This window comes from Zonotrichia leucophrys, chromosome 24 (genome assembly GCF_028769735.1).
Source record: "Zonotrichia leucophrys gambelii isolate GWCS_2022_RI chromosome 24, RI_Zleu_2.0, whole genome shotgun sequence".
In the NCBI taxonomy this organism is placed as follows: Eukaryota; Metazoa; Chordata; class Aves; order Passeriformes; family Passerellidae; genus Zonotrichia; species Zonotrichia leucophrys.
In genome coordinates this window covers 2,728,061-2,747,131 of record NC_088193.1, presented here as the reverse complement: position 1 = coordinate 2,747,131, position 19,071 = coordinate 2,728,061, and the positions used below count along the sequence as shown (strand labels likewise).

General features: G+C 46.2%; 1 protein-coding gene across 1 annotated transcript in view; it reads right to left on the bottom strand.

The window, feature by feature from the left end:
* Positions 1-19,071, bottom strand: part of GRIK4 (glutamate ionotropic receptor kainate type subunit 4) — a 214,984-nt gene that overhangs the window by 69,258 nt on the left and 126,655 nt on the right. The window contains exons 3-5 of the mRNA XM_064732276.1: positions 13,966-14,130; positions 5,505-5,602; positions 1,389-1,554 (exon numbers count right to left, since the gene is read on the bottom strand). Of these exons, the coding sequence (XP_064588346.1) occupies positions 1,389-1,554; positions 5,505-5,602; positions 13,966-14,130 (429 nt within the window). The remainder of the gene's footprint in view (positions 1-1,388; positions 1,555-5,504; positions 5,603-13,965; positions 14,131-19,071) is intronic.

Sequence of the window (19,071 nt, the reverse complement as noted above, 5' to 3'; positions counted from 1 at the left end):
CAAAGTGGAGATGGCCCTGGTGAGGGTGGAGATGGCTCTCCTGAGGTGGATCGGGCCCTGCTGGGATGGATCCGGCCCTGTCAAGGAGGAGATGGCCCTGCCGAGGGTGAAGATGGCCCTGGCAAGGTGGATCTGGCCATGCTGAGATGGATCTGACCCTGCTAAGGAGGAGATGGTTCTGCTGAGGTGGATCTGACCCTGCAGGGATGGATCTGGCCCTGCTGAGGGTGGAGATGGCCCTGGTGAAGAGGAGATGGCCCTGCTCAGGTGGAGATGGGCCTGCAGGGCTAGAAAAGGCTCTGCAGGGATAGATATGGCCATGCTGAGGTTGTGATGGCCCTGCTGAGGTGGATCTGGCCCATTGTCCACACACAGTCCCCAGCAGATGCAGGCTGCAGAGCCCAGGAGGATGCTCTGTGCTGACTGTTACTCAAATCCCACTTTTAGGCCACACAAACTGCACGTGGCTTTGAGCAAGCCACATTTCAAAGTGCTTTACTTGCCTAAAAATAACCTCCAGAAACAGGCCTACGCCTTTCTTAAATTTTTTTTTCTTTTTCTTACCCAAAGCCCCATCTGTGGAAGCAAAACACTCTTCAGATGGGCAAACAGAAGGCAGGATCATTTCCACCTATCCCCTTTCCTCCTCTGAAAAACTCCTCCATTGAAGCTGGCCGGGGGCTATTTACAGACCACTAACGGGACAGGGCTGCTGTGAACTGCCTTGAGCTGTTTGATTTTCCAGCATCAGCCTCATTACATGGCTGTGACAATGGGAAGATGCCAGCAGTTCACATACCAGGCAGCAGACTCAGAATTTTATGTTATAACTTAGTTTATAAGTTTTTGGCCCATCACACAAAGCAAAAGCACATTGACAGTATTTATATTTGTATAGTATATGTTCTATATTGACAGTAGTTCTATCCAATCACTGTAAGCACATGTACCTTTGGTTAAACAATGCCTGCTTATTTAGGATACAATACCTGCTTGTAAGCCTTAAAACACAATGCACAGAGCTCCATTATTAAGCTTCAACCTTCCTAATTTCTCACTAGATAAACTTTTCTGTAGCTTAGACAGTTATTCTAGACAAGCATTAATACACAGACCATTGTTCTATTTGTCCTTGCTTTTCTACAGTTTAAATAATTTTTCTGCTGACCAATCTCATGGCTGCTGCTTAGCTCTAATCACAGTTCTACTGCTTCTGGAGCCTGCCTTTTGCAGCTTCCCCAAAACCCTCTGATTTTGTGGATTCCCACACTCCATGGGGCACCAGGGTGGAGAAACTGGAGTGGAAAAGCTGCTCTGAGCAGAGACATGAGGAGCTGGGACCAAACAAAGAGGAGATGAAGCAGAGGGGCAGGAAAACCAAGACTTACATTCAGCTTTGGCACAGATGAGGCAGGCAGTGGTGCAGTTAAAGAAATTCAGGATTCCTGCCACGGCCACGCTGATGTCGGTGTTGCTGGGGTGCAGGTTGAGGGTGGTGAACCTCTGGAGCTGCAGCTTCAGGAACTCCTCTGGAGCCACTTTGAAGTGAGGAACCTGGGGAAAGAAAATATAATTAAAGAGGAAGTAGAAATGAAAACAAGTAAATCTGTGATGAAGGGCCTGTGGTGTGAAGTACACAGCAGGCAGAAAGTGGAATATCCCAATAAAACGGCGGCAGCAGCAGCACTGGAGTCAAGAGGGGAGGGTGGGACTCGTGCAGCAGCAGAGGAAAATAATTATCACAGCAACAAAAACCACGGGAAGGAGCAGAGCAGGAAGAGTCTTGCTGAGCCACTCAGAGAAAGGCACCAGGGACTGTGATTACAGCACAGGAAACCTTCCCTGTGAGCTCAGCCTAATTAGCTGGGGCACTAATTGTGGCTGGGCCCTGCCTTTGCTGGGGGAGGATGCTGTGCAGGGACACAGGGATCACCCAGGGCCCTGAACCCAGCCCTGCCCTCTGCATGGAGGGGCCACCAGGTAATTCATTAGCAGAGATGAATGTCGCAGACAACTTTTATGAAAAATCTTTTCCTTAGGATTTTTCCTCCTGAGAAGCTGGGAGGCCTCAGGAACAAAATGCAAACAATGGTTATCTGCTGCTGTGGAATGCAACAGGTGCATCTGGGATTGGTCTCATGTGGTTGTTTCTAATTAATGACCAATCAGTCAGGTGGCTCGGACAGAGAGCTGAGCCACAAACTTTTGTTATTATTCCTTTCTATTCTTAGCCAGGCTTCTGATGAAACCTTTTCTCCTATTCTTTTAGTATAGTTTTAATATAATATATATCATAAAATAATAAATTAAGCCTTCTGAAACACAGAGTCAGATCCTCATCTCTTCCCTCACCCTAAGCCCCCTGTGAACACCGACACAGATGAAGGCAAGAACGAGATGACCCCGTGCTGGCGAGGCTGGGCAGGGGAGGAACAGCACAGCAGCCAGAAGCTTTGGGCATTTCTGAGACAGGGCTGGGAGCACCAGGGCTGGGCTTGGGATGGGTGCAGCAGAGCAGCAGCTGGAGCAGGATGTTTTGGGAATTTCGCTCAGAGGGAGCTCTGCTGCCCATCCTGCAGGCTGCAGCCACATTCCTCCTCACAGAGAAAAGCAAGGCACGATTCTCCCCAAGAATATTCCTGGGTTTCACATTCTCTGAACCTCAGAGAAAGAAAAAACCAATTCTTATCTCATTTGCTGTGCCTGTGTTTGTGCCAAAGTAGAATGCAATATGGAGATTTACCCAGAGCGATGGTGTTTTGTTTCCTTGGCCTATCAGGGCCACGTGTCTGTCAGAACTGTGGGCTGACAGTCATGAGATTCTGGGCAGTTGAGTTGAGTGCTTGGCAGATTCAGTTTAGATGTAATGTAATATAGTGCAATATTGTTGGGAAGGATGAAAGTTTGACAAGAAAGTCTCACAGATATGTGTGCTTGGCAGAAAGATTTTTGAATGTAGAATCTGAAGAAGGAATAGAAATAAAAGCAAGTTTTGATATGGAAGAAAAGAATTGCTGAGCCAGTCTCGCTGGATAACCAAGGAGGCAAAGGGTGTGTTAGTTAGAAGGGGTTTTTATGGCTTAGAGCAAAGGATAAACCCACCCCAAACAAGAAGATGTTTTTACCAAGCAGAAAGAGAGCACAGGCAAACAAGGCAGCAAAGTTGCAAGTAGAAAAAGGTCTCAGAATTTTCCACTGCAAGAAAACTGAAAAACAACTTCTAGCTTCAACTGTAATGTACTGACTGTTAGTGATTGGAGAACAGTGACATGAATATGGTAATTACAGCAGTTATGATAGGCTACAGGTAAAAGTTAAGGTATAGATTGGTTATGCTGTATGAAGATGCTCAGCAAAGAAAAGAATAGAATGTATTATCACCAAAAGAAAAGTCTATAATGCATTGTAACCTAAACTCAGGGTGTCCAGGCCTGCCTGCAGCTGGAGCTGACAGCTGTAGGCACAGCTCTGTCACCCTGGACTGCTGTAATGTCTTGGATACAATAAACTGCATTTTGGATACAATAAACTGCATTTTGAAGAGCCCCTGGAGTCCCACATCCCTCATTTCGACTCTTACATAATATAGTATCGAATAATATAGTATAATAAAGTAATTAATTAGCCTTCTGATAAGATGGAGTCCTCCTCATCATTCCTGCCTGCAAATACAAAACAGACCATGGATGGAGTGCTGGACAGACACACAGCCCGAGCCCAGACACTGCAGGCTCAGCCTGATAAAGAGAGGAAATCTTGTTTTCCTCCTGCCAGGTGAATTATTCTGGAAGAAGCAGAAGTCGGAGGAAGGGAAACATCTGCCACAGCTTTGTTAGCAGCGTGTCAGGTCCTCTGTGCCTCCTTTGGAAGCCATCAGCCCCTGGCTCCCTCCTCTCCCCTCCTGGGAGAGCCCATTAGCAGCTCCTCAAGGCTGCTTTAGTGACAGCAGGAGCTGCTGCTTAGCAGGGAGAAGTTAAGGAGTAATAAGCTGCTATCCGCCTTGATTCCAGCCCGCAGCCCTCAGCCAGGAGGGAAAGGTGGATTTCCATAACCAGAGCAGACAGGGCAGCTCCAGGCAGCTCCTGATCACTGCTGGGAAGGATCCAGACCAGCCTGGGGCTCAGAGATGCAGAGACAGGGGAAGGAATCCACCACAGCTCAGTGTTCAGCCCCTGCCTTCATACCAGGAACCCTCCTCTCCTGCCCAGGAGCTCTGTCCCACTGCAATTCCCCTTTCTGGACATGGGGAAAGGGATTCTTGTGTGGAAGGAATCCACAAAACACATCAGGGCTGAGCACAGCCTGTTCAGCCCCTGCCTTCATCCCCATGAACCCTTGTCCCCTTTCCAGGAGCTCTGTCCCAGTGCAATTCCCCTTTTGGGACAGGGGAAAGGAAAGGGATTCTTGTGTGGAAGGAATCCACAAAACACAGCGGGGATGTTCATCTCCTGCCCCAGGAACCCTCCTCTCCTTTCCAAGAGCTCTGCCCCAGAGCAATTCCCCTTTTTGGACATTCTTTGGGCATGAGAGGGGTAACACAGGACAGATTCATCCCCTCCTGTGCTTGCCTGGGGACACTGCTCCCTGTCCCCGAGGGGTGGCTGCAGGCACAGGGGGCTCTGTGCCCCAGCTGATGCTCCAGGGATGGAAATCCCACAGAATTCCTGCAGGTTTGCATCTCATGGAGAGCACCAAACACCTCAGGAGGGCACCAGCACTCACCTGTCCTTCCTGAAGAAAAAAAAAATAAATAAATCAGGAGCCTCAGTTCAGAGACTCAGAATGAATCTGAATTTCAGAGTAAAACCACTTGCAGAGTTGCCTTTCCTGGCATGGAGAACAAGTCCAGGGCATTTAGCGAGAGAAAACGCTACAAAACACCCCCAGGAGACCCCTCCTGCTGCAGCCCCGTGCTTCAGGGCTGGAGGATCCCTTCCCTCCATCCCTTCCACCCTCCAGGAACAACAACCAGTGTTGTATTGCAAACCAGCACTCATTTGTGAATGCAAATTATTTACAGTGCTCAGTGCCAGCCTCCTCTGTTGGAAGGCTGAGCTCCAGAGAGAGCCACTAAATGGCTGAGAGATGTTATCTGCCTTTAAAGGGATGAACTGTGAGAAGAAAACTCAATTTCTTCTCCAGAGTGCAGAGCCAGATCCGTGTAGGAAGGTTCAGGGCTTATAAAATATTAAATCCAGCACATAGCCTGGACAGAGATAAAAAAAAGGGGTTGAACTGGATGGAAGAGCAGTAAACATAAAGCTCCCCAGGAATGTGCACAAAGCCACAGCAGGAGATTTGGGTTTGCATCCCGCAGGGTGAGCTTTGGGCTGTGCAGCCCTCAGTGGGGATGTGGGGATGAATGTGAGGAGCAAAAGGGGGTGCAGGGAGGAAAAGGGAGGCAGAAAGAGGCAGCAGAGGGGAAAAGGGGACATTCCAAAGGTCTGTGCATTAGGAGGAGGGGGATGAACCACGCTGACACCACAAAGGGATTTCCCACTCACCTCCTTCTCCCCACAGATGTTGCTGATGATGGAGCTGGAGGCTGGGCTGGAGGAAGGTCCCAGGACTCCCACCACGCCTTTGGGGAGGATCTGGCACACTGTGGGCAGCAAGAGGGGGAACAGAGGTCAGAATTCACCCAATTTCCAGCAGACAGCCACGCTCAGTAAGAACACAGCCTCACCTCCTTCCCACAGCACCCTCTGCGCCATTTCCATCCCCAAATTCCCTTTACTCCCCCTGAAGCACACTCCATCTTCCCCCAGTTTTAAAACCTCACCTAAACTCTCCCCAAAACCCCAGAATTCTCAACTCTGACCCCTTTCTGTCCCCAGGTCAGGAACATGAACTAAACTTTATGGAAAGATGCTAAACACCGCAGTGCCCTGGCTTTAAAGCATCAAACAGGCTTGTAGCAATTTCTCCCCTCATCTTTGCAGAGTTCAGTGGTAAAAACAAGGATTTCATTGCTGGTTTTCATTTGTTTGGTGTTGTTTTCTTGCTGGCAGTAGTGAAATCTTCTGGCTCCCTGCCACCAAGGTTAGCAGAGCCATAAAAAACACCTGATGAACTGAAGTTAAATCTCTTCCTGGGTTAAACTGCAAGGGTTTTTTGGGTCCTTTTAATTCACAGCACAAATCCAGCTGAATTTCCACCTCCCTGCTGCCATCCCCATCCCCTGCATCACTCGGAACCTTTTCTGCAGAGCAGGAAAAACCTCCTGAGCAGGAGGGGAGAGCCCCTCATGCCTCAATCCCTGAGCCCCAAAAGCCTCCTGAGAGCTGACCTGCATCAAGATCCTCACACACTCAGCTTTTTCTCCTGAAAAAACCACATTTGCTCAACTGGAATCTTTCTGAGCACAAAGGAGGCACCAAAAGGGAGAAAAGAGGCACCAAAAATCTTGAGAGTTATGGCCAGGGCAAGCTCACAAGGTTTCTGTGTATGGAAACCAAACCACTGCATGCCAAAGCTGAGATTTCAGCTGTCATCACTATCAAACCTGCCTCTTCCCCTGGCTTGCACCTCAGAACAACTCTTGTGAGGGTTGTGAAGAGTTATTTGAGCTGGAAAAATTCAAATCTGGACATGGTGGGGTTTATTTTGGTAGTAAAGCAAATTCATCATCAAAACTGCTGAGCTACAGATCAGGGATGGGGTTTTAGTGACTTTGAGTCTTTAAATCAAGGTTGAAAGGGGAATAAAAGCTCACTGTGCTTGGGGTGAGCTAGAACATCAAGTTTGGGGTTTGGGAAGTGAATTCAAGTTTTCCCAGGGAAGCTGTGGCTGCCCCTGCATCCCTGGAAGTGTCCAAGGCTGTCCCTGCCCATGGCAGGAGGTGGAACCAGATGATCTGTAAGGTTCCTGCCAATCCAAACCATTCTGTGATCTCTGGCCTTTCACTCCTCCACAGCCTGGAAAATGAGGCCCAAATCTCATTTAATTTGTCACTTTGGGGAATTGGTTTTGCTTCTCTTTTGAAGGGAAAAAACTCCTTATCCTCCCCAGTCCCTGCTGATTGCTCCAACTTCTTACAGAAAGTGCTCATGAAATGCAAACATCTCCTCTTGGGTTTTCCTTCCTCCTCAGCTCCCTCTCCCTCCAACAACTCAATCTCCTATGGAGGGATATTTTTTTTCTGCAGCATCTTCAAAGGAATCCAGGGCTTGCTTTTCCTCCGTGCTTAAAAAATTTACAGGCACTTAAAGCTCTCCAGAAGATCCTTTTAAATGAGGAGCGCCAGGCTGAAAGCAGCGCTCATCAGCGCCTCTCAGCTCTGCCATTCAGCATCCACGAGGAAGGAGCTGCTCCAAGCTCTCCATTTCTCACAGGTCACCAGCACAAAATTCCTGAGGAAAATTTTGTTGTGGCAAGCAGGGGGGAAGTTCGGGGAGTGATTTTCTCCTCGTGCCTCCTAGCAGGAACAAAAAGTGGGTTAAGTAGCCATAGCAACAGGGTTGCAACAACTGGAGGTAGAAAAAGACCTGGCTTATCACTACCAGGGGGAAACGTCCACGAAAATGAAGGAAAATGAGTGGAAACAAAGTGGAGGTGCCTGAGGCAAAGGTTTCGAGCACGTTTGGAAAGATTCTCTTGTAATCCAAGCACATTTCCTGTTTTACCTGGTGCTGTCAGGGCTCTCAGGGAGAAAAGGCTCGACCTTGCTGCTGCCGTGGGCATCCACACAAGCACTGGCAGCACGTGGAAATGTTGGTCCTGTACCCAAAATCCATCCAGTAATCCCAGGGACTGTAACCATGGCTAATTCCAGACCCTGCCACTCCAATCCCTCCATACTCCAACACCTGAGGGCTGTGCAGGGCCCTTTGGGATGCTGCAGGCTCCAGCAGCTCCGAGTTTCTGTCCCAGTTTTGATGTTGTTTAGAATTCAGGGTCTCAAAACCGCTGGAATTGAAGTGGCATCACTTTAAAAACCTCTTTACCATCCTGGATCAGGTGTGTGCTCAGGGCACAGGGCAGTGTCCAACCATTTCCACGAGTGTATTTTGGAATAAAACCCACATTTGGGCACTTGGGATGCAGCAGGATATTTTTAAAGGAAGGCAGAGCTGCAAACTTATTTTGAACATGAAAAACACAACAGATGAGGAGCTGTTGGTGATAAATGTATTCACAACCCCTCAGACATGGCCAGAGTGCCCTTCTCTTCCTGAGATCTGGATCAGGTGTGTGCTCAGGGCACAGGGACCCTCCTTTTGTACAGCAGGGCAGTGCCCAACCATTTCCATGAGTGAATTTGGGAATTAAATCCAGGTCTGGGCACTTGGCACATAGCAAAAAATTTTCTAAAGGAAGGCAGAGCTGCAAACTTATTTTTGAACATGAAAAAGCACAACAAACGAGGAGCTCTTGGTGATAAATGTATTCACATCCCCTCAGACATGGCCAGAGTGCCTTTCTCCTCCTGAGATCCCAGGAAAACATTTCCATGAATCCTGCCCTGTTCAAAGCAGGGCTGGAAGGTCCCTCCAGAGAGAGGAGCCACCCCTGGGGCAGAATCATCTAATTCAGAGCACAGAGATACCTGAGCAGGGTTTCAAACAGAACACACAGAGGATTCCTGGTTATAATTCCAAATAAACCAGCAGGGAAAGTGTGGAAACACCTCAGGAGCTCCCTGACTGCAGAACAGAGCCGAGATCTCCAGAGACAGGGACTGGCCACGGGATTCTCAGAGAGAAAACACCAAGGCCATAAAGAAAAGGGGTTCTGGAGATGCTCCTGGAGCATCCCTTGTGCTTCCTGACAGGAACCTGACACCAGAGAGGGATGGAGAGGCTGGGGAAGCATCCATGGCCAGCTTGGACAGGGCTTGGAGCAAGCTGGGATAATGGAAAATGTCCCTGCTCATGGCAAAGGGTGGAAAAAAATGATCCTTAAAATCCCTTCCAACCCCAACCATTCCATGATTCCCTGACAAACAGAGCGGGCTGAAAAGGAAACTGAACACAAAACTGAAGCATAAATAAATAATTTATGTCCCCAAATAGTGGGACAGGTAAAAAAAAAAAAAAAAACCAAAACAAAAAAACCCCAAACATGTTGGAGTCAACACCACTGAAAGGACCCTTTGGAAGGGCATTCTGAAATATCCATTGTGTGGATAAATCAAAAATCTCCAATTCTCCAGCTGCTGCCTGACCTGCCCTGGATTTTCTATTCTTATTTTTGAGAATCTTGAAAACTTGCCTGAAGGTGAGGAGGGGAAAAGGAAAGGGGAAAAAAAAAAAAAGGGGAAAAAAAAAAGGAAAAGGGAAAAGGGAAAAGGGAAAGGAAAAGGAAAAGGAGGAAAAAGGAAAAGGAAAAAAGGAAAAAAGGAAAAGGAAAAAGGAGAAGGAAAAAGGAAAAGGAAAAAGGAAAAGGAAAAGGAAAAGGAAAAGGAAAAAGAAAAGGAAAAAGGAAAGGAAAAAGGAAAGGAAAAAGGAAAAAGGAACGGAAAAGGAAAAGGAAAAGGAAAAGGAAAAGGAAAAGGAAAAGGAAAAGGGAAAAGGAAAGGGAAAAGGGAAAAGGGAAAAGGGAAAAGGGAAAAGGGAAAAGGGAAAAGGGAAAAGGGAAAAGGGAAAAGGGAAAAGGACCCAAAATAACAATAACAAAACTCTTTTACCTACTCAGCTCTGATTAAATTTGAACTTTGGGAGCAAATACAAGAGAAAAGGGAAAAAGTGCAGGTTTTGGAAAGAAAGGAATTCAGATGGAGAGCTGGATCCAGGCTGGAAGTGGCAGCAGCAGTTCCAGAACCCAGATCAAATTCCAGAGGAGTTTCCAACCTCCCTGTGGGATGTAGGAAATCAGCAAAATGTGTTTATTTTGGGAGCCTGGTTACTTTAACTGGATTCACAACAAAGAGGAGCTTAAAAGGCTGAGGAGGCCAGAGGGGACAGGGTGACAAGCAGGGAAATGTGTCCTGCCCAGACATCAAAGGGAACAAGGTGGTTGAGATAAAGACATGATTAAACAACTCACTTTGGAGCTGCACAAAAGGAGCTGCAACATCAAACACCAAGAGAGAACAGGTTTTCCTTGAAACAGCAAAAAACCAAAATAAATAAAGGCTCTGCTCACAACTTCTCATTGAAACCTCCTTAAAATCACACAGGAACAGCCAAAGTTTGTGTTCATTCATATCTAAGGCTGGAATAGCAAACCAGGCATGAATGTGATGGATTGAGTGGGATTTTACCTGCTGGAGCAGCTCAGATTTTGGGCTTTCTTACATTAAAACACCTGAGCCAGTCAGAAGGGAAAAAGGGAGAAAAACAGTGCCAGAAAAAAACAATTAAAAATAAAATATAATATAGTATGAAATAAAATTTAAAAATAAAATTAAAAATAAAAAAAATCAAAAAATTATAAAATAAAAATAAAAATAAAATAAAAATAAAAATAAAAATAAAAATAAAATAAATAAACAAATATAACATATAACATATAAATATAAAATATAAAATTAAAAATTATAAAATTATAAAAATAAAATAAAATAAAATAAATAAAATAAAATATAAATAAAAATAAAATAAAAATAAATAAAAATATAAATATAACATATAACATATAAATATAAAATATAAAATTAAAAATAAAAAAAATAAAAAAAAAATAAAATAAAAATAAAATAAAAATAAAATAAAAATTAAATAAAAATTAAATAAAAATTAAATAAAAATTAAATAACCCTGACTCCTCAAATTAAAACAATTTCTACCCAAAATTCTTCTTTTTTCCTGTATTTGGAGTACGTGGTGTAATCCCAGCACTCCCAGATCTGTCAGCTAAGCACGGAGCTGTGATATTTAAGAGTGAATCAAGGAGTGTGAAATGTGAGAACAGTATTAAACAGCTGTAAACAGCTTTGCAGTCACAGGTTAAAACATCTCAACAGTTTTTATTAATATTGTGTGTCATAACAAAAACCAGCAACGTATTGAAGCATTTGAAAGCCATGAAAGCCTTGAAATTTAAGTTTGGGGATCTGATTTTCCTCTGCCACCAGGATAAATCAAGAATAACATCAGTGACATTAATAGCAGAGCCATACAGAATTCAGATTATTTCTTTTCTAAGAAAAGCTTCCAGACATTTTTTTCCCCTCTGAAGAAAAGGCAAATAACACACTGCAAAATTCACTAAAATCAAGTCAATTTGCTGCAATTTCTACTCTAAAAACCCAAGTAAAGGAAACAAAGAAAATCACTCCAAGGTGAAAACTGGAAATGGGAGATGCCTTTTCCTCACTTGCCCTTTTCCCAATTTCTCCCCACACAAAACATTTGCAGAAAACAACAATTTCTCGCACAATATTTCATTCTCAGCCAATTAATGTTCCTCTACTGGAGAAACCTTCCAGGAGGAGAATTTCTGAGCAGTGTCACAGGCTGAAAATGAATCAGAAACCCCTCTGGTGATCCTTACAGCAGCTCTGGCGTGACTACAATCAGGTCTGCTCCCCAAAAACCAAACCACAGGCCAGAAATGCTGCTGCAAGCAGGATATTTATGAGGAAAGAACAAAAATTGGGGTAAAAATGCCACTTTTGGATACCCAGAAAAGCTGGCATCCAAAAGTGGAAGTGTCCAAGGACAGCTTGGGGAGCTGGATGAGCTTAAAGTCCCTCCCAACCCATTCCAGTTTGGGATTCTGGGATTCCATGGCAATTCCCATCTTTTCTGCAAGATCTGGCCAGATAAACTGGGTCTTAATTGGTCTGGCCAGATAAATTGGGTCTTAATTGGTCTGGCCACATAAATTGGGTTTGCCTTAATGTTGTGCCAAGTTAGGGGACAAGAAGGGACATTAGAGATGGGGAAAACCTGGAAAATGTTTTCAAATGGTCTGGGCTGGGTGCAGGTGCCTGAGCTGGGCTCAGCCTGGGCTGCCTGACGGGCGACAGGCTCTATAAATAAACCCAGGTTCTTGCTGAGATCTCTTTATCAGCTGCACACGCCTATAAATAGAGCAAACGCTGGTGCAGGAAATGAGGGAGCGATGTGCTGATCCCACAGCCCCACAGAGCTGCTCTACCTGGAGCAGAAAAGCCACCAAAAGTCCAGGAAAAACCAGCCAGCCCCAAAAGACAACACCCTGCCACGCTTTGTGGGGATAACCTGCAGATCACACAGTCATGCAATGCAGAATCATTAGGAAATTAGTCTAAAATCCAGATTATTTTAAATTATTCCTCCAGCTTTCCTGAGCCAACTGGTAATAAAAAAATTATAGCACTCCCTTGAACTCTAAAATGATTTTAAAAGGAGGATTTCCTATTCCAAAGGGTTTTCCCACTTACAGGAAAAAAAAATATCAGAGACCTTTAGGGTTCCTTTCAAACTGTGGGACAGTGACCATAAATTTCTTTTTTATTCACCAGCACAGAGCTGGCATATTGGACATCCAGAGGAACAATCCTAATAAAGAACAGCTTCATCCAGGGACGTGAAAGTGACTGGGAAATCTGCTCTCTTTGGAAATTAGCTCTTCTTCACCCTCAAGATTTCAAACATCACTTGAGGAACTCCACTTGGTGTAAATAAATCTGCTGCCAATCTCCAGCTCCAGGAAGAGCTGCTCTGTTTGCTGACACACAGGATTCCACAGGGTTTCAAAAACAACTTAATTGCACCCAACTTGCCCGAGAGTCTCTTGTTTGCTCACCATTAAGCTCTTGACAAAGGATCAGCATTACCCCTGTTTATTGACAGGCAGATTAAAGGAAATTATTTGTCCCAAGCCACTGAGTGGTGACAAAGCTTCCTGGGGGCAGGGATTCTCTCAGTCCATGCCTGAGTTTGCACCAGCACATTTCACTCATCTCAAATGAAAACTGCTCCGTGCAAGGAGCAGAGATGGGGTTTTTTTCTCTCTGTTCCCCTTTGACTGCCACAAAATCACAAGTTCAGAGTGCCAGATGGCTCCTGGGAGGAGAGCTGGGCTCTCTGGTGATGCCCCAGGTTTTATATTTTATATAGGTTTTTCTATTTTTCAGGTTCTGTGCTGCTTTAGTGTGTGGGTCCGGGTTCACATCAGGGGATGGTGAGCTCTGAGCACAGAGCAGGGAGACAAAACAATTCCTGCTCCAGCTGGGCACCAAGGACAAATGATCCAAATCTCAGCCCAGGAGCACAAACCCGTGGGCTGGAGAGAGAAAAACAAGCAGGGTGGGACTGCAGGGGCTGAAGCTGGAATGGGACAATGAACTGCAAGGTGCAAACGGAGCAGAACTGATCCAAGGGAGAGACCCCGGGAGCACTCGTGCATTTTGGGGCCATTTTGGGTCATCTTGGGACCATTTGGGCATTTGGTTCATTTGTGTTTGTTTTGTGACCATTTGGATTCATTTTGGGACATTTTTAGCTCATCTTGGTCATTTGGTCACCTTGTTCATTTTGGGCCATTTTGGTCATTTGGTTCATTTAGGACCATTTTGGGTTCACCTTGGGTTCATTTTGGGTCCATCTTGGATTCACCTTGGGTTCATTTTAGGACAATTTTGGGTTCACCTTGGGTTCATTTTGGGGCCATTTTGGGTTCACCTTGGGTTCATTTTAGGACCATTTTGGGTTCACCTTGGGTTCACCTTGGGTTCATTTTAGGACCATTTTGGGTCATCTTGGGTTCATTTTAGGACCATTTTGGGTCATCTTGGGTTCATTTTAGGACCATTTTGGGTTCATGTTTGGTTCATTTTGGGACCATTTTGGGTTCATGTTTGGTTCATTTCGTGACCATTTGGGAATTGAACCAAGGTATTTGGGTTCATATTGTGACCATTTTGGGTTCATTTTAGGACCCTTTTGGTTCATCTTGGGTGCATCCCTGGCTGGGCTCTTGTGCTGCCCAAGGTGCATCCATTGAGCTTATTAACAAATCCCTGCTTTATTCTTTAGCTCCTCCAGCCTCTGCTCCACCCCAGCCTCCCCGAGGCACCCCAGGGCTGGTACTCACTGGTCTCAGCTGTCTCGTACTCGCTGTCCCTCAGCAGCTCGAAGATGTCCACCTCCACCCTGGCCTTGCCCGCCCGCTCGGGCGCGCGGTTGATGCGGTTCTTGGCCAGGGTGATGGAGAGCCTCTCCCCTCTGCTGCACTCCATGGGGTCATCCAGGATGGCAGCTGTGGGGGGAAAAGGTGTAGGCACGGGTTAGGTTGGGGATCTGCAACCCCCTCCTCATCCCCATGATGGTTTAAGGTTGAGATTTTGTATTTTCCACATTCCGCGCTGCATTGGAATAGAGCTCTGAACTTCATATAAAGTGTGAGAAGTTCTTCTCACAGCTCAGTCACACAGAAAAATCCCTTTCCAGCCCCAGAACCAAGGACAGCACTGCAGCTTCAGCCCAAAAAGCGCAAACAGAGAATTGAGAAACAAACAGAAAACTGAGCAACAGATAGCAAACTGGGATGCTGGGACTGCATCAGAGAATTGAGAAACAAACAGAAAACTGAGCAACAGACAGCAAACTGGGATGCTGGGACTGCATCACCTGAGCTGGAATTGGACAATGAACCCCAATATGGAAATGGAACAAAATTTATAAAAGTGTGAAAACTCGTGACTCTGAGTCCATCTTGGGTGTAGCCTTGGCCAGGCTTTTGTACAGCCTTTAAAATCCTTTTAATAAATCCCTGCTTTATTCCTTTAACTCTGCCCAGGTATCCTCTCCAGCATCACCCACACTCCTGATCCCTGCAGGAGCTCTGTTTGTGCTCCTGTCACCACCAGAGCTGCCACATCCCCCTTCCCACACGTGGCCTTTCCCGCTGCTTCTCCCACTCCCCAGGCCCTGCCAGACAGGTGGGTGGTGAAATCTCTGCAGAGAAATCTCTGTTTTACCTGCTGGAATGCCACAGCACAGCCACCCACACTGCCAGGCTCCCAGCACCCACTGCCACACGGGCTGGCTGCTCCCAGACAGGCTCATCCAGCTGCCCAACCCTAAAAAACCCGGATCCAGGAGCTGCCTCACACCCTAACAAAGGCAGAATGTCCCCAAAAACCCCGGGATGGTTCCTTTAGGGTGCTGAGGAGCTGGGATATTTCAGGAAGCAGCACTGGGTGGGGAGGGACAAATATTTTTCAAACAGAAAAATCTTTGAACTCAGCTCCTGGGGCTGCCACTCAGGAGGGAGGTGGGGAAGGGCATTACCTTTGTTTTTTTGGAGGGAAGGGAAAGAAGGATTCAGGGGTGGAGCATTCAGAGCAGAATTTGATGAGGAGCTGGCACCCCAATGGGTTTATCCTGTTATTATCCACCACCTAACAGGAGGTGCACCCCAGAACACAGAATTTCTATTTTATCTGGGGGAGAGCAGTGCTGCTGCTTGCTATGTGCATTAAAAGGAATACAAATCTGTCTTTGCGAAAAATCTCCACAGGGAAGGCTTCACATGTCAGGAGTGGGAGAAGGAAAAGGGAAGGAAAAGGGAAGGAAAAGGGAAGGAAAGGGAAAGGGGAAAGGAAGGAAAGGGAAGGAAAGGGAAAGGGAAAAGGGAAGGAAAGGGAAAAGGGAAGGAAAGGGAAAGGGAAAGGGAAAGGAAAGGGAAAGGAAAGGAAAGGGAAAGGGAAAGGAAAAGGAAAGGAAAAGGAAAGGAAAAAGGAAAAGGAAAAGGAAAAGGAAAAGGAAAAGGAAAAGGAAAAGGAAAAGGAAGAAGGAAAAAGGGGAGGAAGGAAAAAGGGGAGGAAGGAAAAAGGGAAGGAAACTCAACAATTCCCTCCTTTCCCATCTTTCCCCAGTTTTATGGGAGTTAAATTGAGTTCATCTTAATCTCATTATGCCACAAAAAGGGTTGTGCTTTCCTCCAAGGCCAGGAGCAGGGGTTTTAGGATATTAACATGGCTGATGACTTCTTTTAATTAGAACAAAGCTGGGAGAGCAATTTGCCACAAACTCCACTTTTCCAGGAGAGAAGCAGAGGAGAAAGTTCTTGCAGGAACTTTTCCTGCAGCCCTGCTCCCAGGGAAGGGTAAATCCATGATGAGCATCACCAAGTGCAGCTCCTGCTCAGGTGCTGACTCTGTGAAATTAAATATCAGCACTGGGGGAGTGGATGTCAGCATTCTCAGATTCATTAGTTTCTAATTTAAAGCTTCAAAATCGCTAAATTGGGGAATGTTTTTCAAGTATTTTCCTAATTGGCAGCTTTCAAACAAAATCCACTTCCACTAATGCACAGTTAAGTGATTTTGAAGTATAAAAATAGTCAAAAGCAAAGAATTGGGAATAGTTTCCTCAAGCCAGCTAAGCAAAAAAAAAGTTTGCACAGAGATTTTTAAAATTTTTGTTCAGGATGGGATTTTCTATTCTTACTTTTGAGAATCTTGAAAACTTCCCTGAAGGTGAAGAAGGAAGGAAAAGGAAGGAAAAGGAAAAGAAAGGAAAAGGAAGGAAAAGGAACCCAAAATAACAACAGCAAATCTCTTTTACCTACTCAGCTCTGACTGAATTTGAACTTTGGGAGCAAATACAAGAGAAAAGGGAAAAAGTGCAGGTTTTGGAAAGAAAGGAATTCAGATGGAGAGCTGGATCCAGGCTGGAAGTGGCAGCAGCAGTTCCAGAACTCAGATCAAATTCCAGAAGAGTTTCCAGCCTCCCTGTGGGATTTGGGAAACCAGCAAAATGTGCTCATTTTGGGAGACTGGTTACTTTAACTAAATATTAAACCAGCCCCCAGCACTAGGGAGGTAATGAGGCTGAACTAATCTTTATTTATTAAAGCTGGAGGATGAAAAAAGGTCATTTAATGTTTAAAAAAGGTTGGTTTTAAAGCTTCATGGCTCGGGACACTGTGCCAAAGCTCATCTAATAGTGGCATCATTAAGTATGAACGAAAATCTTTCCAGAAATTCCCTTTCATCTCTTCCTGTCTATTAAACAGGGGGAGATGCATCAAGTAAATCTTTAATCCTGAAGACTTACAGCAAAGTCTTTGAACTTGGTTGCCCTCAAAAATCACTTCTGTCTTCCCCATGGTGATAAATGTCACCGGTCCGGGCTGCTGCTCCATGAATGATGAGGAAAATGTTGCAGAGGGAGCCAGGAGCACCTGGACCTGCAGAGCCTGGCTCAGGGATGCTCAGGATTGCCCGGGCACTGACTGAAGCCACCAGGGCTGAGCTTTCCTCAGGAGGAACTTCTCTTCCCATGGGATGTTCCAATTCTGACAGGAAAAACATCCCTTGCACTGCAATAATCAGCTTTTTATTCCATTTACTCAGATTTACCATGCAATTAACAGATTCCCACATAATTAACACAAAATCTAGGCTGCAGAAGCACCAGACCAGAGTTTATCCCTTTGGAGTAGCTGGGAATAATCAATCAAGGTTCAAGCAACAGGTGACTTGCACTGCAAATCTCCACCAGACACAGATTTCAAAGGCAATGCTCAAAGTTAAGGATTTAACAGCAAGCAGCAGGAAAAATAAAGGTATAATTGGGAGCCAGAGACATGCAGGGGATGGGACGGCACCTTCTGAGAAAAACAGATTTTAGTGACTGTCCTGCAGGGATTTTTCAGCCCTCAGGGATGGGGGTGAGGAGGAATTGGAGCTCTCTGGTAAAGAAGGAGCTGGGAAAAGAGGAATTGGAGCTCTTTGCCAGGGTAGGAGCTGCACAAGGAGTTTCCTGTGGCTTCCCCAAGCCCCACATGGGATGAGGCCATGTGTCCACAGCCCTTCCAGCCCTGAGCACAGCCAGCTGTGGCAGCAGGTGTTCAACCCCTTCTGCCTCTTCCTTCCAGGGAAGGCCATCCATTTCTCACCCCACACATCCATTTCTCACCCCACACATCCATTTCTCACCCCACACCCCCACGTCTCAACCCCACACGCCATTCTCCACACCCCAACCCATCAATTTCTACACCCCATCACCCAAAACCATTTCTCAGCCTCCATGCCCTCCATTCCTCAACCCCACACGCCTGCTCCTCAGCCCCACACCATCCATTCCTCTACCCCCACAAATCCATTTCTCAACCTCCATGCCCATTCCTCAGCCCCACACATCCATTCCTCACCCCCACACCGTCCATTTCTCATCCCCACAAATCCATTTCTCAACCTCCATGCCCATTCCTCAGCCCCACACATCCATTCCTCACCCCCACATTGCCCATTTCTCAAACCCACACGCCCATTCCTCAACCCCACACCATCCATTCCTCAACCCCACACTGTCCATTCCTCAACTCCACATGCCTCCATTTCTCAACCCCACACCATCCATTCCTCTACCCCACACCGTCCATTTCCCATCCCCAAAAATCCATTTCTCAGCCTCCATGCCCTCCATTCCTCAACCCCACACCGTCCACGTCTCAACACCCCACGCCCTCCATCCCTCACCCAACACCTCCATTTCCCAAACTCCACAAATGCACGTCTCACCGCACCCAGCTCAGTTTTTCTCTCTGTGCCACAGCAGTGACACAGGCAGGGCTGCCCCTGCTGTGCCCCCGAGCTGGTGAGGCACGGCCGCCCTCTGAGGCAGTGCCCAGGCACTCAGCCAGCTCTGAACCCCATCCTGAGCAGCCCCAAGCAGGGCTGAGGAGCAGCAGCTCCATCCTGCATCCCCAGGGCCCTCCTGGAGCTCTGCCTGCCCCAGCCAGACTCAGCATATGCACTCTGACAGGCTGAGCCCACTGCGAGCCAGCTCCAGCAGAGCTCCCCAGCCCGTGATTCATCCCAGATCTAATGAAATCACATTTTTATAACAATAACAGGGAACAGATGCCACTGCCAGGATTACACACAGCCACAACAAACTGTGTGCAGCTGACCTTTCCCCTTCCCCTTTTCCTTCAAGGCTTTTTTTTTTTAATTTACATTTTCTCAGATGCTTTTTATACCTTTGAAATGGAAAGTCATACTCAGAAACGCGATTTCCATCTCAAGGCATCTCTTGAAAATGCAGATTTAACACAGCACTGGCTTGGTAAACAGGATATTTCACTGTTCATAACCTGTCCCTCCAAGTGAAAAACACATAAAGGTACCTGTAATATTTCCTAAATGTCCCAAGTGACAGGTTAAGATCACACCTACAACCTCTC